Source organism: Gymnogyps californianus, chromosome 2 (genome assembly GCF_018139145.2).
Source record: "Gymnogyps californianus isolate 813 chromosome 2, ASM1813914v2, whole genome shotgun sequence".
Classification (NCBI taxonomy): domain Eukaryota; kingdom Metazoa; phylum Chordata; class Aves; order Accipitriformes; family Cathartidae; genus Gymnogyps; species Gymnogyps californianus.
The window spans coordinates 122,322,067-122,341,810 of NC_059472.1; the positions used below are offsets into that span (position 1 = coordinate 122,322,067).

At 39.0% G+C, this 19,744-nt stretch overlaps 1 protein-coding gene across 2 annotated transcripts in view; it reads left to right on the forward strand.

The window, feature by feature from the left end:
* Positions 1 to 19,744, forward strand: part of OSBPL10 (oxysterol binding protein like 10) — a 123,665-nt gene that overhangs the window by 97,408 nt on the left and 6,513 nt on the right. For both annotated transcript variants that reach the window (XM_050892072.1, XM_050892071.1), the window contains 2 exons: positions 4,121 to 4,267; positions 10,926 to 11,409. In XM_050892072.1, the coding sequence (XP_050748029.1) occupies positions 4,121 to 4,267; positions 10,926 to 11,409 (631 nt within the window). The remainder of the gene's footprint in view (positions 1 to 4,120; positions 4,268 to 10,925; positions 11,410 to 19,744) is intronic.

Here is a 19,744-nt window from a genome sequence, read left to right on the forward strand (position 1 = left end):
TGATGGGAGGGAGTGAAGAACAGGGAGCCAGATTCTTCTCAGTAGTTCCCAGTGACAGGACAAGAGGCAATCAGAACATCAAAACATGCTTTTTTGCTGTAAAGGTAGTCGAACACTGGCACAGGTTGCCTGGAGAGGTTGTGGAGCCTCTATCCTTGGAGATACTCAAAACCTAGCTGGACTTGGTCCTGGGCAACTGGTTCTAGGTGTCCCTGCTTGAGCAGGGTGTGAGACAAGATGATCTCAAGAGGTCCATTCCAACCTAAATGATGCTGTGATTCTGTATATTCCTTTCTCTCCGCGCCCCCCCAGAAATAAACAAGATGAGATCCATGTCATGCTTGACAATACTGTTGCATAATATGGCTTGTGAAGTATGTTGGAAAACCAAGCTCTGAGCCTTATAACTGAACTAATTATTTAAAAATTAATTTCCAGCACAGCAGTTAATTTGAAAAATTAACTTGTGGAAGAGGCTTTGGAAGAACAGAGGCAGGTTTGCCCTTTGACAGAAACATGGCTTTTAAGTCTGTGATCCTATCCCAGGCTTGTCGAAGTGTCTTTTTCCTGAAGACATTTTTTTAAAATGCAGAATGTTTCCTTCAGAAACAATTTCTTTCCCTTACAGGTTTCATCTGTTAAAAAAGAATCAGCATGTTTTCTGATGAAGACTGCTGACTAGAACATCCGTTTCGTATCCCAGCAGATGACCTCTCTAAATTAATCGATCCAAATTCTAATGAAGTGACCTGTTTTTAAAGTAGATCTCTGCCAGCGTGTGTTTTCATGTCTTCGGCCTTTAAACTTTGAAGTGAATCCCTTCATGGGATTTCTAGAAATGATCTGTTTTCCATTCAGATTTTTCTGAAAAATCCTGGTGCTTCATCCCAGTGTTGGAAACTCATTTTGATTAAAATGATTTTAAATATAAGCCACTTTTTGGTGCTTGTTGGTGACTGGTTCAGTATTTGATTCTCAGGGTTAGCACCCAAGCCTAGCTGTGCTGTTCATTCCCAGGCTGAGCTGCGCACAGCTCAATAGGTTTTACATTATGCTCAGACCATACAGGAATGGAGCAAATCACTGCTTTCCTAGTTCAGCTTTGCAATTATATTTTGGGAGTGGAGTGGGGGGAATGTATGTCTGATAATTCAGAAAAGCTGCCATTAAAGGATAATCACTCAACATAATCTTTTGCATTGTACTGAATGCTTACACATCGGTTACTACTAAACTGCATACTATTTCTGTGAAAAGAAAAAGAATTAAAAACTTGATTGGACTTTTATGACACTTTAAAGATACAGTAGCTTTGTATTTTGTGGCTGTATGTCTACACACCCTGTGTTGTGCTTACATAGTTGGTCTTCTTTAAAGAAAATATGCGTTAGTTAAAAAAGAAATGTCTGTTTTCTGTGCTCTTAAAAAGCAATTCAGTAAACACCCAGAACAGCTAATGAGAAGAGAGGGAAATACAGAAAGGATATTGCTTACTGAAGATGAGTGCTGTTTGGTTGCTGTGACATAAATTGTAAACTGCTACTTAAGTTCTTAATTTCTTGGAAAGTAGGAAAAGATGCAGACAACTGTTGTCATTCTACATGCACTGAAGGTCACTAGTATGTTGCTAACTCTAATAGCAGAGTTGTGGGATTTTTGGTGCCCTTGCACATGTTCTTAAAATAGGGGATAGTTAAGATAATTAAAATTATAGTCCTTATTGCAGAATGGTCATTAAACATGCTTGATCCTAATATTACATTGTATTTATCCTCCCTGATGAGCAGAAAGTCTTTCATTTAAAACAACGGAAACACTACTTTCCTGAGCACCTAAACTGTTTATAGCGTTGCTTGCCCTCACCGTGCACGTTTTGTAGAGTAGCAATGAGAGGCAGTTGCTATTTTGTTAAGAAAATTCTTAACATATGATTTAGTCTGCGAACTTGTCGATGTGTAATTTATTTTCTGATGCTGTTAACAACTAAAGGTTACGCAGCTGTTACATGTTCACTTGAAAGCATGTTACCTGCTAGCATGTTCTGTCTCTCTCACACTTGTGCACACTCACGCACACTCGTGCACCCTCCCTCCTGCCCCTCACCTGGAGAACAGCCCGCCAGGATATCATTTGGGAAACAGCAGCACCATTTCCCAGTTGGAGCTGTGTGCAGTTAAGCTCACTGATCTCAATGCCATGCGACTAGAAATGCAAGGAGCAGATTGACATCCTGTGCATACTCTCCAACTTGTCAGATAGCCAAAAAAAAAAAAAAAAAAAGAAAAGGGGGTGGGAGTGAGGAGGGGAGGTTCCCTTGCTTTTTTCCTAGCAGTGTTAATTCCTGCTGGAGCTTGTTTGCCGTGAGCTCGGTTCATGGCAGTAACAGAAGCAGCAGTGCTTATTCGGTAGCTCAGTGCTCTCAATGAGGTCAAGCTGGATCAAAGGGAAACCTCCTGTGGAAGCATCTGTTGTAAGTTCTGATACTGCTTTTTCCACGCTCCCTCCAAATGAATCGTAGCCTGTACAATGGAGCCAGGCTTCAGTGCTTTATGTCTCCCTGACTGATAATTTTGTACGAGGTTAGGTTTTATGTTAATTGAACTTGTCAGTAAGGTGTTAGTTGGATAATAATGCTGTGCATTTTGGCAGGAAGGGGCTTATTGTTCTTTCCTTCCCACCCCCGAGGGAGTGGGAAGAAGAAAGTGTGGTTTTGTGCTTTTGAAAAGCTCCAAGCTGTTGAGGTGACTGCTCACCAGATTCTGTTTTATGTAATCTACATATTCTACTTTCTAAATAAAGTAATTGTAAAGTGTCTTTCAAATGTCCTTGGATTTCACCAAATAGCTGTTCTTTTGGGAATAGCTACCTAAGCATTTCTTTAATTAAAAAAAAAAAAAAAAAAGAGAAAACACTTTATTCAAATCTTGGAAACATTTATAGTAACTAAATTTCAGAGACATTCTCCTTACACAAGCTGCTGTTCACCTGAGGGGTCTCTAATGTGATCATTCAGAAATATTTCTTTGAAACCTAATTCTGAATATCAGCTGGTGTTAATGAAACTTTTCAGTTGCAAAGACTTTCACAGTGAGATGAAAAATTGCTATTTTATGTAATGAACTAGCTGTTTCTGCAGAAATGCTATTTAGCGTGAAGGAATGCAAACTTTTGCAGGTAGTGTTGTCTCATTTACAATATGGAATCCTTGGGGAATAATGAAATGCTGGGCTGTAAATTTTTCAGCTACATAACCCAACTTTTTTTTTTTTTCAAAGTACAAAAAGCTTACCTGAATACATATCTGGAAGGCTTGCAGAGTGGTTTCAATGGATTGAACAAAATAACTACCACCTGTTTGGATTATTGTTAGTAATATATTGTAAACCCTGAGGAGAAATAAAATATCACAAATCAGTATCCCTTTCTGCTGTAGAGTTCCTCTTGAAGGAGGATGGCATGATGCCTCTCGCTTGATCTTCAGCTTGTATGTCTGGAAACGGGGCAGTACTGGCATTGTTGTGCTGTGAAGCAGCGTAGTGTTGCAAATGTCATAAAGACTCATGGCATTGCCTTACCCCCCAAAATCTAATGTCTTTGGGTTTGTTTCAAAGGTGTGTACTTTAATTACAGTCTTCTTTTTATCTCCTTCAGTTAATAGTCTGGACTTTCTTAGATATATATCTTGGAAGTTGGATAGAGGAAAAAAAATAGTGTGAAATCAGGTCATGCAACCTCTAGGTATAAAGTATGAATGTTTGCTGGAGAGATTTATCAAACAAACTCTTGAAGACTCATTTTCAACTGTGTACTTCTATTTAATAAATAGAAGACCCGTTACTTTAATATGCTATGATTTTTGTCTGGCATCACTGCAATATAAATACGAAAAGATAATGTGTAAATTAGAATCTGATACTGACCGCTCTTGTTCTGAGGATAGGATCAAAATGTGTTATGAACCCATCACTGGATTTTTTTATTTTGAATTAGTATCTTTTCTTGGTTTTAACAGAGGCTGTCTTTGGTTCCGTTGAGACAGCTCCATTTTTAAACATATATAGTGGGGAAAAAAACATACTGTATCTTTTTGTCCAGATGGTGATGTTTCTTTTCATTTCAGCATTCAGCTTCTGAGTTGATCCTAGTTGAAGATGAAATGACAGATACTGAAGATAATGAAGAGGAGGATTTAGGAGTCATGGATGATCAACGTAGTGTAATTCTCCATCTCATCTCTCAACTCAAACTTGGCATGGACCTTACCAGGGTACGGACACTGTATCTCTTTTATAATTGTTCATATTTTTTTGTTCTTCTCATCCTTCCGTGCGTGTGTGTGCATGCGCACACATGTGATTCCTGTGAGCATGTTTTGCCCCCGTGGCCAAGGAAGTTTGCCTCTTTATAAAGGTCGGGTTCCAGGGAGCTATGGAGTGCTGTCTCCTGCTAGGCAGGCTTTCACATGAAGTGACCACATCAGATATTTTAGGGATAGGGGGAAGGGGAAGGGGAAGGGAAAGAAAAAAAGAAGGGAAAAAACCCCCCAGAACTCTTCCTTATTTTTTTGTAAGTCTGTCAAAGCAACCGTATGTTGTGTATGTCTCCCACATGTATGTTAAGTCAGGGTGCACCGAGTGTTTGAGGAACAATAATGACAATTGTATGGATGAAGGAGGTATGTGCTCAAGTTTGGATTGGATTCCATTTAATTACTTGGCAGCTTCAAAAAAAACATGATGGTAAAGAAATTACGGTCTTCAGTGTATCACTGTTCTTGTCTGTGCTAAGCAGCTCACTAGTTTAACCTTCTGTGCATCCTTCTGGTCCTGGAACCAGTATTGTTATGAGCTTATCCGTACTGATATGATGAGAGAAATTATGCTGTCTGAGAAATTTCCCATAAGTTCTTAGAGTTTTGGAAATGAGGTAGATGTTCTGGAAGCAGGGAGTGCCTCTTTTTTAATAGTCCTACATTCCAGTGAAACCTTCTCATGGGACTTAAATAATCAAGTGCATTTTTGTAAAGATACGGAATACTCTTTCCTTCCTTCCACAAAGGTTTTCTGCTTAAAAAAACCCAAATAAAACCCCTATAACCCAGTTCGTGCAAATAAGAGCTCATTCTGACACACCCTCCACAAATAAAAAAAAAGTTTGGAATGACCAGAGAATGACACTTGTGCATGAAGTAGCTTTGCAGGAGATTCTTCTCATGGGCATTTTGATATTCTGAAGAGTTCATCTGCTTTCCTTTTGATCTTACATATTAATCAAAATCTGTTTTTGCTATCACTTTCTTACAAAATAAGGCTTTTTCCAATATAGTCTTTTCTGCTTCCTCTGGAACAACTGACAGTATTTAAAAATACTTACATTTTTAAGACTGAGCAATCCCATGATCTGTTGCTAAGTATAGCTATTGAATAACTGCACAGAAATTAATGTTTTGTTCTAAATAGAACAAAAGTTTCATCATTTCATTTCTGAATAATTTGTACCTGTCACTTCTTAGTATGTCTGGGGTTATGAACAGTTAATTTTTGGTTTTGTTTTTCTTGTATTCCTCAATTTTTCATAGCTCTTCCTCTTTTCTATGTTGGTTTGCTAAGGCTGTCTGAGTCCATAATGTTTAAATTAGACTAAGATTCCTTATCTGTTGTTCTTGTGTCTTCAAAACATTTTGTCTTTGGTAATGAACAAGATTTTTCTTCCCTGATTTCCAGTGTCATCTTTTTGTCACGGCAGAGGAGGCAAAACCTCAAAGACACACAGTTAATGTAAATAAGAGAAATTCCTGTAAATGAGAAGTGTAGACACATATAAGAAAAGTAGGAAGGTAAATATATATGATAATCTATTTCTTACATAGTGTTCTTAGAGCACAGATTTTGAGGATAGTGATGAATATTATCAGATCTATAGTATGGCAAAATATTAGCATGCATGAACGTGTGCATATAATACCCACAAAAAAAGAGGAACAGGCATATGGCAGTGTTAGATCTATCTCTAGTCTGTGTAATGCACGAATACACATATGATGAGTATTAATGAGACGTGCCACATGTGCACATCACTTTTCTGACCACTTTGAGGATTAAAAAAAAATAAATTACAGGACAGCTGGCTGCTTTTTTTATTAACTTTGCTTACTGATATGAGGCCCTTGGGGCCACAGACGTGTGATGATAAAGCGTGGTTTGTTGGCTGCACCTCTTCTCATTTTTCATTATTCCTCTGAAAGTCAGATTTCAGATAGCCTTGATGCTAGTCAGCTTCTGCCGGAAGTGGTTGTGGCACAGTAGTTGCTAATATCAGAGGATGTTTTATATGTTTCTATTTTCCTGTGTCTTCTTCCCTAGGGTTGTTTCTTTGGTTTATTTTGTGAGCTATGGTTTGTAACATGATACACACATGAACAAACAACTTTCTGAGCCCTTGGTGGCTTTCGGTTCTGGAAGCATAATCATTACCTTCATGTACCATATCAGAGGAAACAGCATCTTTTCCTTTTCCTACGGGGTGATTGCTTATGTTATTCTTGGCCTTGCCTGCACTGATATCAATTTCCCCACAGTGATGATAGCCACATTTAATGTTGCAGAGGTGCTTCACTTTTGAAATGTGTCATGCTGCCATGCCTTTTAATGAGGAGTTAAACAGTAAAAATCTACTGTGAAGGAAAACACCTGCAATGAAGTATTAAATCTGCATGGGGATTTGCTAGAACAGGTTAGACTCTGTGGTGGCCAAATAGACTTCAATAGCTGCTAGAGAGAGTTCGGTGGGGGCACAGTTCATAGCAGCAGAACATAGTACAGAACTGATGCATTGGACTGGGCTAGGACTTTAAACCTCATTTAAAATTGGAATTGCTGGGAAAAAATAAGTTTCTAAATTGTTTGTTCTTTGGAATTTTAAAAAATGAAAAATAGCACCAAAACACACTGACAAGCTGATAAATTTGTTGGCAAATGACATCTAATGGATCGCAGTTAATGCTAACTGTTTGTACAGATGGGTGATCACTCCCCTGCATTCCCTCACCTTCCCTAGGCAGTTAATATGTGTTAAAATAAAGGGCTGCCAGTAATTCTGCAGAATTTCAACCTGTTGTAGACATTAACATTGTAGTATGTTCACGATGTTGTAAGTTTTTAATTTGCTTGTCAATATACTTTTACTGTGTAATTTTAAAATATAAGTGGGATGAAAATAGCTTGTTTTATTCCCACAGTGACACAGGTGACAGTGGAAAGCTTTTGTACCTCTAAGAGGAGGACACGTCAGCATGGGGTACCTTGGACAGATTTCTGAAAAAAAGTAGGGAATGGTGCTGACACCCATGTTTTGCCTCACAGTAAACAGTAGCGGGGATAAATATCTCTGTTCTTAAGAAGTCATGCTCTTACTTTTCTCAGTTGCATTCAGATCTACTTAAGTATAGGTGAATTCAAACCTAGGAGATTATGATCAAGCTTTGAACCAATATCCTCTTTTTAACGTCAGTGAAGACGGAAGAATGCCGGTTAAACTGCTTCCTTTTCACCTGAAGCCTGAGAAAGAATAAGAACAGAGATTATTATAACATTTTAGAATGCAGTCAGGTTTGCTTCAGACTTCAGCAGCTTGGTATTTATTCTAGAGAGGTTCTTTTGTCCGTTTGGTTGTCATGCTGGCTTTTTCTCAGAGGAAAAAAATTAGGCAGTTTTGACTTTTTATGCAATTACAAAAAAAAAAATACTGTTGTAGTCCAGTCCAAAAGCAATATAAAGAACATAGGTCCTAAGTGTATTTTTCTGGACAGTGCATTCTGTTTGGCTGCAGAAGAGTTGGAAACCTCATTCCTTTAGAAGCTAGAGTACTAGCACAAGTGCATGACAGTCCAGCTCTGGCAAGAAGAATGCCGTACACTTCCGAATTTGTTTATTTCTATTTTGCTTATTTCTGCAGAAATCAAGATAGGGCCAATTAAAAAAAAAAAATTTGACTAGTGTGATTTTTTTTTTTTGACTATGTTAGTGTGTGGTGGTGTTGCATATTGAAACTTTAAGACTATGAGATTATTTAGTAAAAGACAGTGTTTTCTAGGAATATTTTGTAATACTGGAGTTGTATAAGCTTTAAAACTCAAATATTTTTCATACATAGTTCTGCCTCCTTCTCTGGAAACAATTCAATCATTCTGCATTTATCATGTAGAAGGATCCTGCAGGATCCTTTCCTGCTACAATTAAGGATGTAGTTTCCATTTTAGTTGGGCTTTTAAAGCAAGATCATTTGAGCTGGAGTTCAAGCTTTATTCAGATTTTAAATTGATTCTTGAAACTGAATAATAAGAGTCCAGTGATCTGTAACATCTCATTTAGTGGCTGTGTTGGTGTAGCTGTGTTAAGTGTGTAGCTGCAAAGCACACAGCTAGTACTTGAGAGAGTAGATACGAGGACTATATGATCAAGTCAACAGGATGAAACCACAGCAGTCTTAATGTTGTACCATAAAATTTGCATCATCTTAAGTATGGTCTGTAGTTTTCTTCTCCATTTGTGCTAATAAAGGTCACTCTTTTTAGACACACACGCTTGGACGTAATGAGATGCAGAGTGCTGTTTATTCAAATGAGTTTCTCTGCCCTTTCAAGTCTGTGCAGTGAACTCGTGATAGACACTACTAGTATTTCTAGACAGAAGTGATGGGTTGTTTTTTTTCCTATGTTTTGCTGTCAGTTTCCCCTTTGATAACCTGATCTTTGAGTGTACAATTTATATTAAAATGAGATCCTGTATTGAGGGTCAGTAATGCTGAACTGCATTTTTTAAGATTATATCGGGTAATGAATATTTGGTCAGAATGAGAATGCTGCAAGTAAGACGGAATCGTTTAAAGAGCTAAAAATACCCTAAGAAAATCTACTGCCTTTTCACTTTGCCTTCCAAAGTTTTAGATTTCACTGTTAAAAACCAATCTCCTCAGCCCCTCACTGTCACACCACCATGGGGGCTGTAGGCTGTCTTTAGCACTCAGTTTGCCATGCATAGTGCAACATTAAGGTTCTACATCTTTTGGGGCCTCATTAGGTTGGTAACAGAGACCATGTAGAGTCCTCAAGGCTCATAGAGTTGAGTCAGAGCAATATTACAGAGGGAACTTCACTTGATTTATATCTAAACTTGTGAAAATTATTAGCTTATAAAAGACTATATGTGTGTGAATAATACACAGAAGGAGAGAGTGAGTGAGCATGTATGTTAACAAATGGAGCGGTTATCTTTTTTTGCAGTTGTGGTGTGTTGACTTACTGTGTAGCTCTTAAGACTGTGTTTGAGCCATTGTGACTGGAATTTTTTTTCCTGTTTACAATTTTTTTGGAACAGAACTAAATGAATAATAAAAGTTTGACAGCTTCCATTTCATTATCCATGGGATCCAAAAGGACTGAACTGTGCTTTGGTCCACTTAGAATAGCAAGCTGGGGCAGCAGGGGGGAAAGCAAATGTGTTTATGATTGAAGGGTGGCTCCCTGCCTGCTGTAAATAACCCTTGTTTTTGGGAAAGGGAAAAAGTAAATGCAATGAAGAATTAAAGTGGAAAGCAGAGGAATTGCTTTAATAGAGGACAGCTGTTGGTCTGCATCTGGCATCATTGAGCCACTTTGATTCTAGACAAATTTGTGTGTGCCAGAAGTTCCTTGTTGGTCATGCAGGAGTGACCTCTGAGCTCCCCTGGGACAGTCCTGCACAAGGTGTGGAGCGTGGGGGAGAAGGAAGGGAGAGAAATAAATTATTTTAGGTCCTGTAGCCCTTGTCTTGCAGTGCACTCCAGGATGTTTCATTGAAAACTTTTAACAAAGTGTTATTCCTAAGTGAATGACTTTGGCAACATCTGCGTTGCTAGATGGGCCACTCGAGACTGCATCCAAATCACTCAGGGCTGGCTCCCTCCGGTGCAGACTGCCTAGTGCTCAGTCCCAGATTTTTTCTGGGCCCCTGGAGCCTCTGTGGTCCCAGGACATTAATGTAACGGTTTGTGCAGTTTTTGTTTGTTTCAACTTGTCTGAAATAAGGTGAAGGCATGCAGGGGCCCACCACAGTCGTATGGTATGATCTCAAACTGAGGAGACGTGCTGTGTGCCTGGGGGTGACAGGAGAGTGTAGGGGTGGCAAGGGATTTGACTTGGGAGGTGGGAGGGGACATGACACACATGATGACAGTGTAGGGCAGAGGGAGTCAAACGGGGAGCTCTCTTGGGAAGGGTCCTTGGGATGGTTTTACCCTTGGAAACACACCTGAGATTGGTTTTGGTTGGATCTAGTTGGCTTGGTTTGTAGAGGCTGGAAGGGACCTAATACGTATGCAGTGGGCAGTCAAAGGCACAGGAGTGAAATTGGGAGCCCAGATGTTTGACAGAATGGGTAGATGTACCCCTTATACTCTTCAGCACTGACAGGTTGGTGATGTGTATGTTTATATAAAATACTTATCTTCTAGTGGGTTGGGAGGGTGTGCCCCTCCCTTTTTGGAAGGTTATGATTAGTTGGGTTTGTTGATGTTTGATGTAAATTAATTTACATCCAAATATGTTTTTATGTCCTGTAAACAAGGAGAACAATGGTTAGTTTGTTAACTGAGAGGAAAAGGCAGATTTCCACGTGAGCAGAACAGCCCATCCCTGTTGTGTGAGATGCTCTTGAGAATCGTAATGAAATAGGAAGCAGCCTGTGTGGCTGTCAAGGCCGCAGCTTTTTCCTTCACTCATTATTTACACTGCAAAGAAAATGAAATTGCTGTGGCAGGGGAGGAAAATATGGTGTCCCGAAACTTGGCAGGGCCAGAATTGCAGCTGTCTTAACTGTTCTCCCCCCCCTTCCCCTGTGGTAGTATGATCATGGGGAAATCATATCTGCCTTTGTCTGCTTTGCATACAGGTAGTGCTTCCAACATTTATTTTGGAGAAAAGATCCCTGCTGGAGATGTATGCAAATTTCATGGCCCATCCAGACCTGTTTTTGTCAATTGCAGCTGGAGCCACTCCCGAGGAAAGAATTATCTGCTTTGTGGAGTATTATCTAACAGCTTTTCACGAAGGTCGAAAGGGAGCGGTTGCCAAGAAGCCCTATAACCCTATAATTGGTGAAACGTTTCATTGCTCGTGGGATGTGCCTAAAGATAAAGTGAAAGCATTCAGAACTAATGGTGCCTCCACGGTTTCTAAGGACCCACCCAAGGAGTTTGGCCAGGACCAATCCACGTGCTACAAGCTGAGGTTTGTAGCTGAACAAGTATCCCATCATCCACCGGTATCTTGCTTTTACTGTGAGTGCAAAGAGAAGAAAATGTGTGTGAACGCTCACGTATGGACCAAAAGCAAGTTTATGGGCATGTCAATAGGTGTTTCTATGGTAGGTGAAGGTAAGAAATGTGCTTTTATTTTGTTTTTTTTGAGCTAATGTTGTGGGTGTCAACACAACAGAAATCCAGATATTTTCCTGCTTGCTCTCCCTCTGACCTTTCATTTGAACCTTGTGGCTATTTGCTGTTGTGAAGTTTGGAATTAAAACTGTAGGGTTCATATAACTTTTTTCTGCTCAGACAGAATGTGAGACACACATTACGTATATAAATGAGTGCTTATATTTATGTGTGTCTGTTAACATATGACTACTTCAGATATGATTAAGTTACAGTAGCAAATGGCTACTGACAGCATATTCTATAAGAATATTTTTATTTGTCTTGCTCACTTTTAAAGTAGTAGGCAATTCGGTATCGGACAGTTTCACAACTGGAACACAGCAATAGGACAAAACACATTTTTACTTAAGCCTAGCATTCTTTTTTCATAGTTTCTGCAAAGAATCAGTGTTTCTGTAGTGTTTACAAAGTTAGTGTATTATCTCAAGCTTTCTATAAAGTCATGTAGTCGAGGTATAAATCATGATTTTCTGTATCGTACATACACAGTCTGCTTTGTGATAAGTCATTGCTCAACGTGAATTCAGAAATATAGGGAATCATAAATTCTTAATAGATGATATGAACTGATAAACACACCTGTACCAGTGTTGTTACTGACTGCTAATATATTGATTTGATGTTTCTAAGCAGTTTAGTCAGTCCCTTTTGCCATTTGAGGGTAATTTCCTGTGTATGGTTTTTAGTGTTTTGTCTTAACTAGTTTTTAGACTGTAGGCTTAGAAGTATCAGGACAACTTACAGTAAATACTTCTTTTTGTCATCATTATGTTAAATACTATGATATTAAAGGTAGTAAAGTAGAATGGGAAATGTAGTGATTTGGTTTTGCTTATTAATAACAACAAAACAATTATGATGAAAACATACAGATATGTTCTGCTATTTCTACTAGCTAGAACTAAAGAACAAACTCAAACAGTAGAAAGGGCTACAGTAGCTTCTTTCCTGATGGCAATATATTTCCTTTTTTGTGGAAGAGCCATGAACTTCATTACTACCGGATTTGATATTGTTGTGATAGTTAAAGTCTATAATAGCATGGCTGCTTCCTTCTTCCTATGACTTAGATGTTCTGCTTTTAATATGGAGTTAAGGAAGTTGGGAAGGGAGTGTCAGAAAGGAAATTGATGTTTCTGTCTGTCTCCTGACTGTACTACTGCCAGCCTGAGTCATTGGTTTAACTTGCTGCATTTTTCCCGTAAATCCTCGTTTCTAGTACTCTTTTTCTCAGTGAAGGGAGCTATGTAATGGAAATAAAATTAAACACAAAGTCATTTATGATTATGTAGGAGTAGGGAAATTTCTTTTTCTTGCTGCTAGCGCACACAGTTCCCTGGGATTGGGGGTGTCTACTGTGGGGATTATTTAAGACTTCAAACTCCTGATGTGTCCCAATTTTGAGAGATAAAGGGTCTAGGAATTAACCACTTCCCTACCCCAAGGATTGTTTAATATATGTTTGTGAGAATAAGTTCTCCCCTATCCCTTTTTTTTTTTTTTTCATGATCCTGGAGATATCCCAGGAGTGGAGGCAGGCTTTGGGGAGCATCTGCAATGGTGAACTCTTATTGCAAGATTTGCTGCTGTCTTTATGATGGGCGTTTTGGGAGGAAGTTTGGGTTTACCAATTTATAGTTATCATTCGTCTTTTTTGTTCATGTAAGCAGTGCAGAAGCATGCAGCTTCACGGTAACAGCATTTCTGGGAAGTGACAGAGAAACTCCAGTGCAGCCCAGGCATTTCTGTTGCATGTTGAGGACTGGCAATAGGCAGCAAGAAGTTGTACCACTGAAGCTTTTCCATCATCTGAAAACAGCCAGCCTTACAACAACCTCGGTTTAAAATGTTTGCTTCGCAATGCAGTTTCTTCACTCGAAACTACACTTTCTTAATTTTTTTTAATTTGTTTTAATCCCAAGGAAGTCATCCTAATTAAGTTGGTGTGTAGATTTGTCAAGCTGTGCAAAAATTAGAATCTATTGCAGACGTTTCTTTCTCATGTGCTGCATAAGTATAAAATCTGTATTAGATTGAGGTCAGCGTGAGTACTGGGGAATAGATTGCTGAACCAAAAAAAAGTAGCTGCTGGACTTACAGTGTGGAAAAACTATGTCTGTATTTACATGTCTGGTAATGCAAAGCCTAATCATTTTTTAATGTGAAATATAATTTGGAGAATTTTCTTTGTATTTAAGGACATTTTATGCATTGCAGTGTTTCAAATGGGGTTAGTCTAGCAAAGAGTAGATTGTGGAAAGACAAGCTGTTAGAAGGTATATGAAGGTAGTTAAGGTAGGTAGAAACTAAAGTTAGCTACTAGGAGAAGCTTTCTGACAACAAAGTTGGCTGGTAAGGTTGCAGAATCTTATTTTAAACTGTTAAAACCAGATTAAGCGAGTTTCTCAGGAATGATTGAAGTATGACTGATCCTGCTTTTGTTAAGAGACAAAGTGACATCTCATGAATCATAGAAATCCCTGGGTTTTGTTTGTTTCTTTTTTTTTGCTACTGTGCATTGGATGACCAAACTAATCGTGCTATTGTTGGGTTTTTTTGTCTTGTCCCTTCATCCTCTTTTTTTTTTTTTTTTCCCTATTATGAACATTTAGCCCTTTTTTTGGCTGTTGCTGGAGTTTACTTACATACATGTGGGTGCCTTTGACTTTTTGTTAGATCAGTAAGGATTTTAGATTCTGAATGATGCTACTTGAAAGGCAGTTCCCTTTATCTCTAATATACCTGTGTCTGTTCTGAGACTTCATTTAAATCATTCTGGTGTTGGTATAGTAGTTTCATTATACTGTGCATTCATTCAGTACTATTTGATGTATGTAGGAAAAAAATTTCCTTCCAAACAGAGCATTAGAGAGCTGCAATTAATGTTTTGGATAATTCAGCGGTAAGGAGTGACCATCTTGTTCTACTTCAGATATTTATCAGAACAGTTTTGTTTGACCTGTAACTTTGTTGTGACCTTAGTGTTGAATACAAACAACTGTGATGTGTTTTGAAACTTTGCTTTCTACTGAATAGTTTTATGTGTGTCCTTCAAACAATTCAATGAAGCTGTTTCTACTGCGGTTGGCTATTTACAGAAATAAAGTAGTACTGAATTTTTGGACCTATATTGTGTAAGGAGTAAGCTGGTAATGTTTCTGTGGTGCTTTTGAAGCGTATTTTTTTAACTTGTCACGATGTCCTTAGATGTATAGAGCATTTTGCTTTTTATGCTTTGTTGTTAGAAGCAGCAGTGGATATGCTGAAATAGGATGTCATGGAAGTACAAAGGCTTCTATAAGAATTTAAAGAATTAGGGGATTTGAGGACAGTATGGTCCTGTCATACAAAGGGTACAGCTCAGTATCTTAGTTGTACAATTTTTAGTGTATGTTGCACCTCAAAGTGACTAAGGTTGGTTGTTTTTTTTTTCTATCTGTGATTTTTGTTTGTTGATTCAAAGTAAGTATCAGTTGCAGAGATGCAGAACAAGTAGGAAAGCACTGCTGGAAATCCATGTGAGAAGCTGTTTTATATGCTAGCCCTTCATCTGTGGTTATGAGGCGTCTAAATCTGGCTTGCTAATGAAATGTCTCAACTTTTTCTTCACTATATAACAAAAACCCCATTCTTCAGAGTAGTAGCATTGGATTTCCTCATGAGAAAGCTACCCTGAATAGAAGAGAGGGTATTTTGCATAAAAGAATTCATGTTGCATGCGCAGTCCCTAATTCTGGTTAATGTTAATTATGTACTAATGAGAGAGAGAGGGAGGAGAAGAGGGTGTAATGAATAGGATCACATTAAGGTTTAAATTAGCAAGGGATAGTCAGAGTCAATGTAAATATTTTAATGTTTCTTACATAGTCCAAAGAATCTTCAAACAGATACTGGGTGTAGGATAAGGATGCTTTAGTGGAAAAGGCTGTGGTGAGCACACTTCAGTGTGGGCTGTGCGTGTTCCTTTTCTGCTCTTGGGTTTTGTTCCAAAGCAACAAAATCCAACAAAAAGTGTCACCTTTGATTCACGGGCTCATTTTGCAGAGAGCATAAAGTATGTTTAAGTGGATTGCTCTGTATTATCAAGTAGGTAGTTATGTCTTGTGTTTTCTCTCCTGCTATTTTAAATGTTTTAAAAACTAGTGAGGTATAGGCTTCCAAAAATTATTTTTTAAATTGAAATCAACCTTGAAAAGATTTTATAGGTAGGGAAAAGGTTCAGTGCTCTTTCCAGGGTAAAGCTAAATGAAAGCAATGAATGTTTTTTTGTCTTGTTTTTTTTCTGTTCAAATATATGTATGTGTATGTGTTTATAGATGTACAGGTCTGTAATTTCTATTCCTGAGGCATTAGCAACTTTTTAATTTACCAGTCCCAAAGATTGACTGCTCCCTGTAACTAAAGCTAACTAAATATTTCCCTAGTACTAATTTTTGTATTAATATTTTTTAGCCCAGTGGTTTCAGAACAGTTTCCGTATGGCATGGCACTCATTACTTAATTTAGCAAATGGCTCCAGTCTTTGGAAAATGAGCAGCGCAGCGCAGCTCGCTGCAACGTTTATGAGATGATAGGAGCCCGGTTCTGGCATCTCATGTTTTCCCGTGCAAATCTGCGTGGCTGGTGATGCACTACATCCATGTGGGGTTCATCCCGTACGTAACTTACTCCTGTTTGTGCCGTGTTACGAATAACGCAGACAGAGTGAAGAGCCTGTTAAATTAGGAAACTGCCCTAGGCCGTTTGTGTCCCACATACCATTTGTTGTTCGGATTGATCTCCCTACAATCAGTGGGAAGCATTAAATTTCATATGCCTCTTCTGCAGCTTATTGATCCAGAGCCTGCTCTGGGTATTTCGTCAATATGTGTTACTGGAAAATCAATTCACAAAGCTGCAGCATCAGTGAGGGACGTGTAATAGTCAAACAGGGAAAATTATATGCTGCGAACATCACTTCCTTTAATGTAGACGGAGGAGTCGTGGAAAGGAGCATGACTATGAATACCTTGCCTTAGTCAAAAGCAGGAGTAAATGGTGTTGAGGACATTTCAAGGGGGAATTTCAAAATTCCGCACTTGTTTATAAAAAATTTACCCTTCTCTGTGGGATTTTTTCTAATAAACTAGATTACTAAGTCCACTGTTCCTCCCAGAGTACTTATCTGGTGCATTCTTCCATGCCTAATAACTGCCTATAAATACTTAAGATTTTTTTTTTAAAGGACTTTGCAGTTTCCAAAATAATTCTTTGATGTGAGAGGAGGAAACGTTACTGAAAATGGGAGAATCTTCTGCAACTTTTCATGTATATTTACTTAGAGCCATTTTTAAACTAAAAATGAATAATCCCTTACAGTGGGGAAGCAAGGGAAGAAAAATAGCCTGTGTATTTTCCAGCAGATGTTTTTAAAGATCAGTCACAATGTAATTTCTCAAGATTTAAACTTGGCAGGGTAGGGCATGAATTCAAATTGTGGTAGCAGTTACAAATGTTGACTCTCCGTGTCATTTTGGCTTCCTCTTCCCTAAGAGAGCATGGGTCTCAGTTCAGACATGGTGGTGCAGCTACAGTCTTCATGATGCTTCAATTAAATGAGATTTTGCGTGTGGACTCTGCAAATGATGGAATGCAAAACTGGAATGCAAAACTAACAGTCATGTAATACTACCAATACTAACAATATTAACAATACTAAAAGTAGTTTCAAGTTGTGGATATTTCAAATCTTCCCTTTATTCTTTTTTAGATTGTAATTATTGAGCTGGAGTCATATTTCAAGTGAGATAGCACTTCATTAAAAATGTATTTATTCAGGTGTTTAAGGAATTCAAAAAATATGCTACCAGGTGCTAAGAATACTACCAAGAGAGCTGGGTTCAGTTTTTAATATCTAACCTGCTGTGGTGGTTAAATATTTATATTGAAGGTCACTGTTATTTGCTGTTCACTTTTCAGTGTGCTTGGCAGCGTTCGTTAGAGCTCTGCGTCCCTCCCACTTGAGTATGGAGGAAAAAAGCTATTGATCCCATCAGAGAGGCAAAAGCAGACCTATACTAACCCAGAAGGAAACTGTGTTTGTCATGGCAGTTTCCTCTCACCTGGGGACATGCAGTGACAGTCAGAGGAGGATGACTCAGCCCGGGGAAGTGGGAGGCTCTGGAGAAGCTCACATGAAGGTGTCGCTCAGAAATACAGTGAGGTTCTCCCCCAGTAGTGAGCACCACACCTGCCCACCGTACTGCTATTAGACCTTTTGTCTTTTAAAAAACCAACCAACCAAACCACAAAAACCTCACAACAACAAAACCCCCAAAACTATCATGTTGGAAGGTGATGCTTTCAGGCAGACTGTGCTTTTTGACTGTGTGAAGATTGTGTCTGTGCTTAGACCATTAAGACTGGGGAAACGTGACCTTATGGGTAGCACCACAGGCCATTTCGTGCAGCTGGTTGCTGCTACGTGTCTGTCACCCGTGACTTTAACGAAGAAGGTGGAGAATAAGTGGGAAGAGGAGGAGAAAGGAAAGCTGACAGACTTGAGTCTAAAACCTGTTGTAGTTCTCTATGTGGAAAATGCCGAACTGCAGACTGTCAGGTTTCCTTTCTGCATTTGATCAGTACCCATTAGCTTTCTTTGATCCTTTTTGAATATCATCATCTAGTTAAAAGGCTTCTTGATTGTTCTTTATTAATTTAATGTTACTATAGCATCCATTTAATGAGTTTGATAAGCAGAGTTGTCTTTTTGAGTAAAAGTTCTTCCTGGCTGCATGTCCCGGGTGAGTTGGGTAGTTCAGCCTTCCTGCAGTATGTTAAGCTTGGTTTTACCTGCAGGTATGGAGCCGAGGAAGCTTGAGGCAAAATGTGTGTGTGTTCCAGCTGTGTCCTGGCTGTTCCCTGCTGGTGAGGGTTCAGCACATGACACGAGGAACTTGTGACTTGCTGAGGCAAAACAATTAAAGGTCCTTTTAAGATGTTGCTTTTCTGTGTTTGTGCTTTTGCAATCTCCAGCTTATTTGTGTCAAACTTGCTGGAGTAGAAGCACTGGCTGTGTTGTTGCTGGCAGGCTAAGGTTGCCAAAGTCCTGAGGACAACTGCATAAAACTGTTCCAGTTTGCAAAAGATGTTTTCCTGTGGAAGTTTCAGAAGGCAGAAGTGACAAGTTGCAGAGCTTCCTGTGCCTCTGTTTAGTTCTATTAATTGGAGCCAATATTTAAGATGGCGATTCTGTTAGACCTCTGTGCTTTTAAGTTTTGAATGTTTTTTAGGTTCGTGTTTTCATACAGCGTTAAGGGCATATTTTTATGTTGGCAGTAGTAGTGCCTTATTCCTGTTTAGTGCTTTTTCATCATTACATGTCAGATCACTTCACAAAATTCGTGTTGTTATTCCCTTAAACAGATAGACAAACTAATCAATACCACTACCAATGTGTTCTTCCCCTATCTGTCCCTGGGTGAAGGCAAATTGGCTCAAGCTCATCTTGTTTCTAAACAGATGCTATTATTATGTCAAGATCATTTTCCTGATTCCCCCCCTCGCCCCAAATATTTCTGGGTTCTAAGTGCTTCCTGTGATGGGTTATTTTCAATCCCCGTTGTGAAATATTATTTTCAAAGCTGTAATTTTTGCATTTAGGCAGTTATTAAGTGGGACACAAAAGAGTGTAAAACTCTAATCAAAAAATATACTGCAGATATTTGGCATGATCTAATTCTGTGTGGAAGGTTTAAGGTGCTTTTTACCTGGTCTTATGTCCTGTTCTTTCTCATCCTGAAGACCAAACTACAGCTATGGTGGGGATAGAGCTGTATCCTTAACCCAAGGGGAAGCTAAGATCTGATCAGACATGCAACTTCCTTTGTAGTTCCAAATAATCGTGAAAAATTACTGCTGCTGCATGTTGTTGTTTTTAGTTACAACCCCATAATGCTGAGGGTGGATGTCATGGTTTAACCCCAGCTGGCAACTAAGCACCACACAGCCACTCGCTCCCTCCCTCCCGGTGGGATGGTGGAGAGAATCGGAAGAGTAGAAGTGAGAAAACTCATGGGTTGAGATAAAGACAGTTTAATAGGTAAAGCAAAAGCTGCACACACAAGCAAAGCAAAACAAGGAATTCATTCACCACTTCCCATCGGCAGGCAGGTGTTCAGCCATCTCCAGGAAAGCAGGGCTCCATCATGTGTAACAGTTACTTGGGAAGACAAATGCCATCACTCTGAACATTCCCCCCTTCCTCCTTCTTCCCCCAGCTTGATATGCTGAG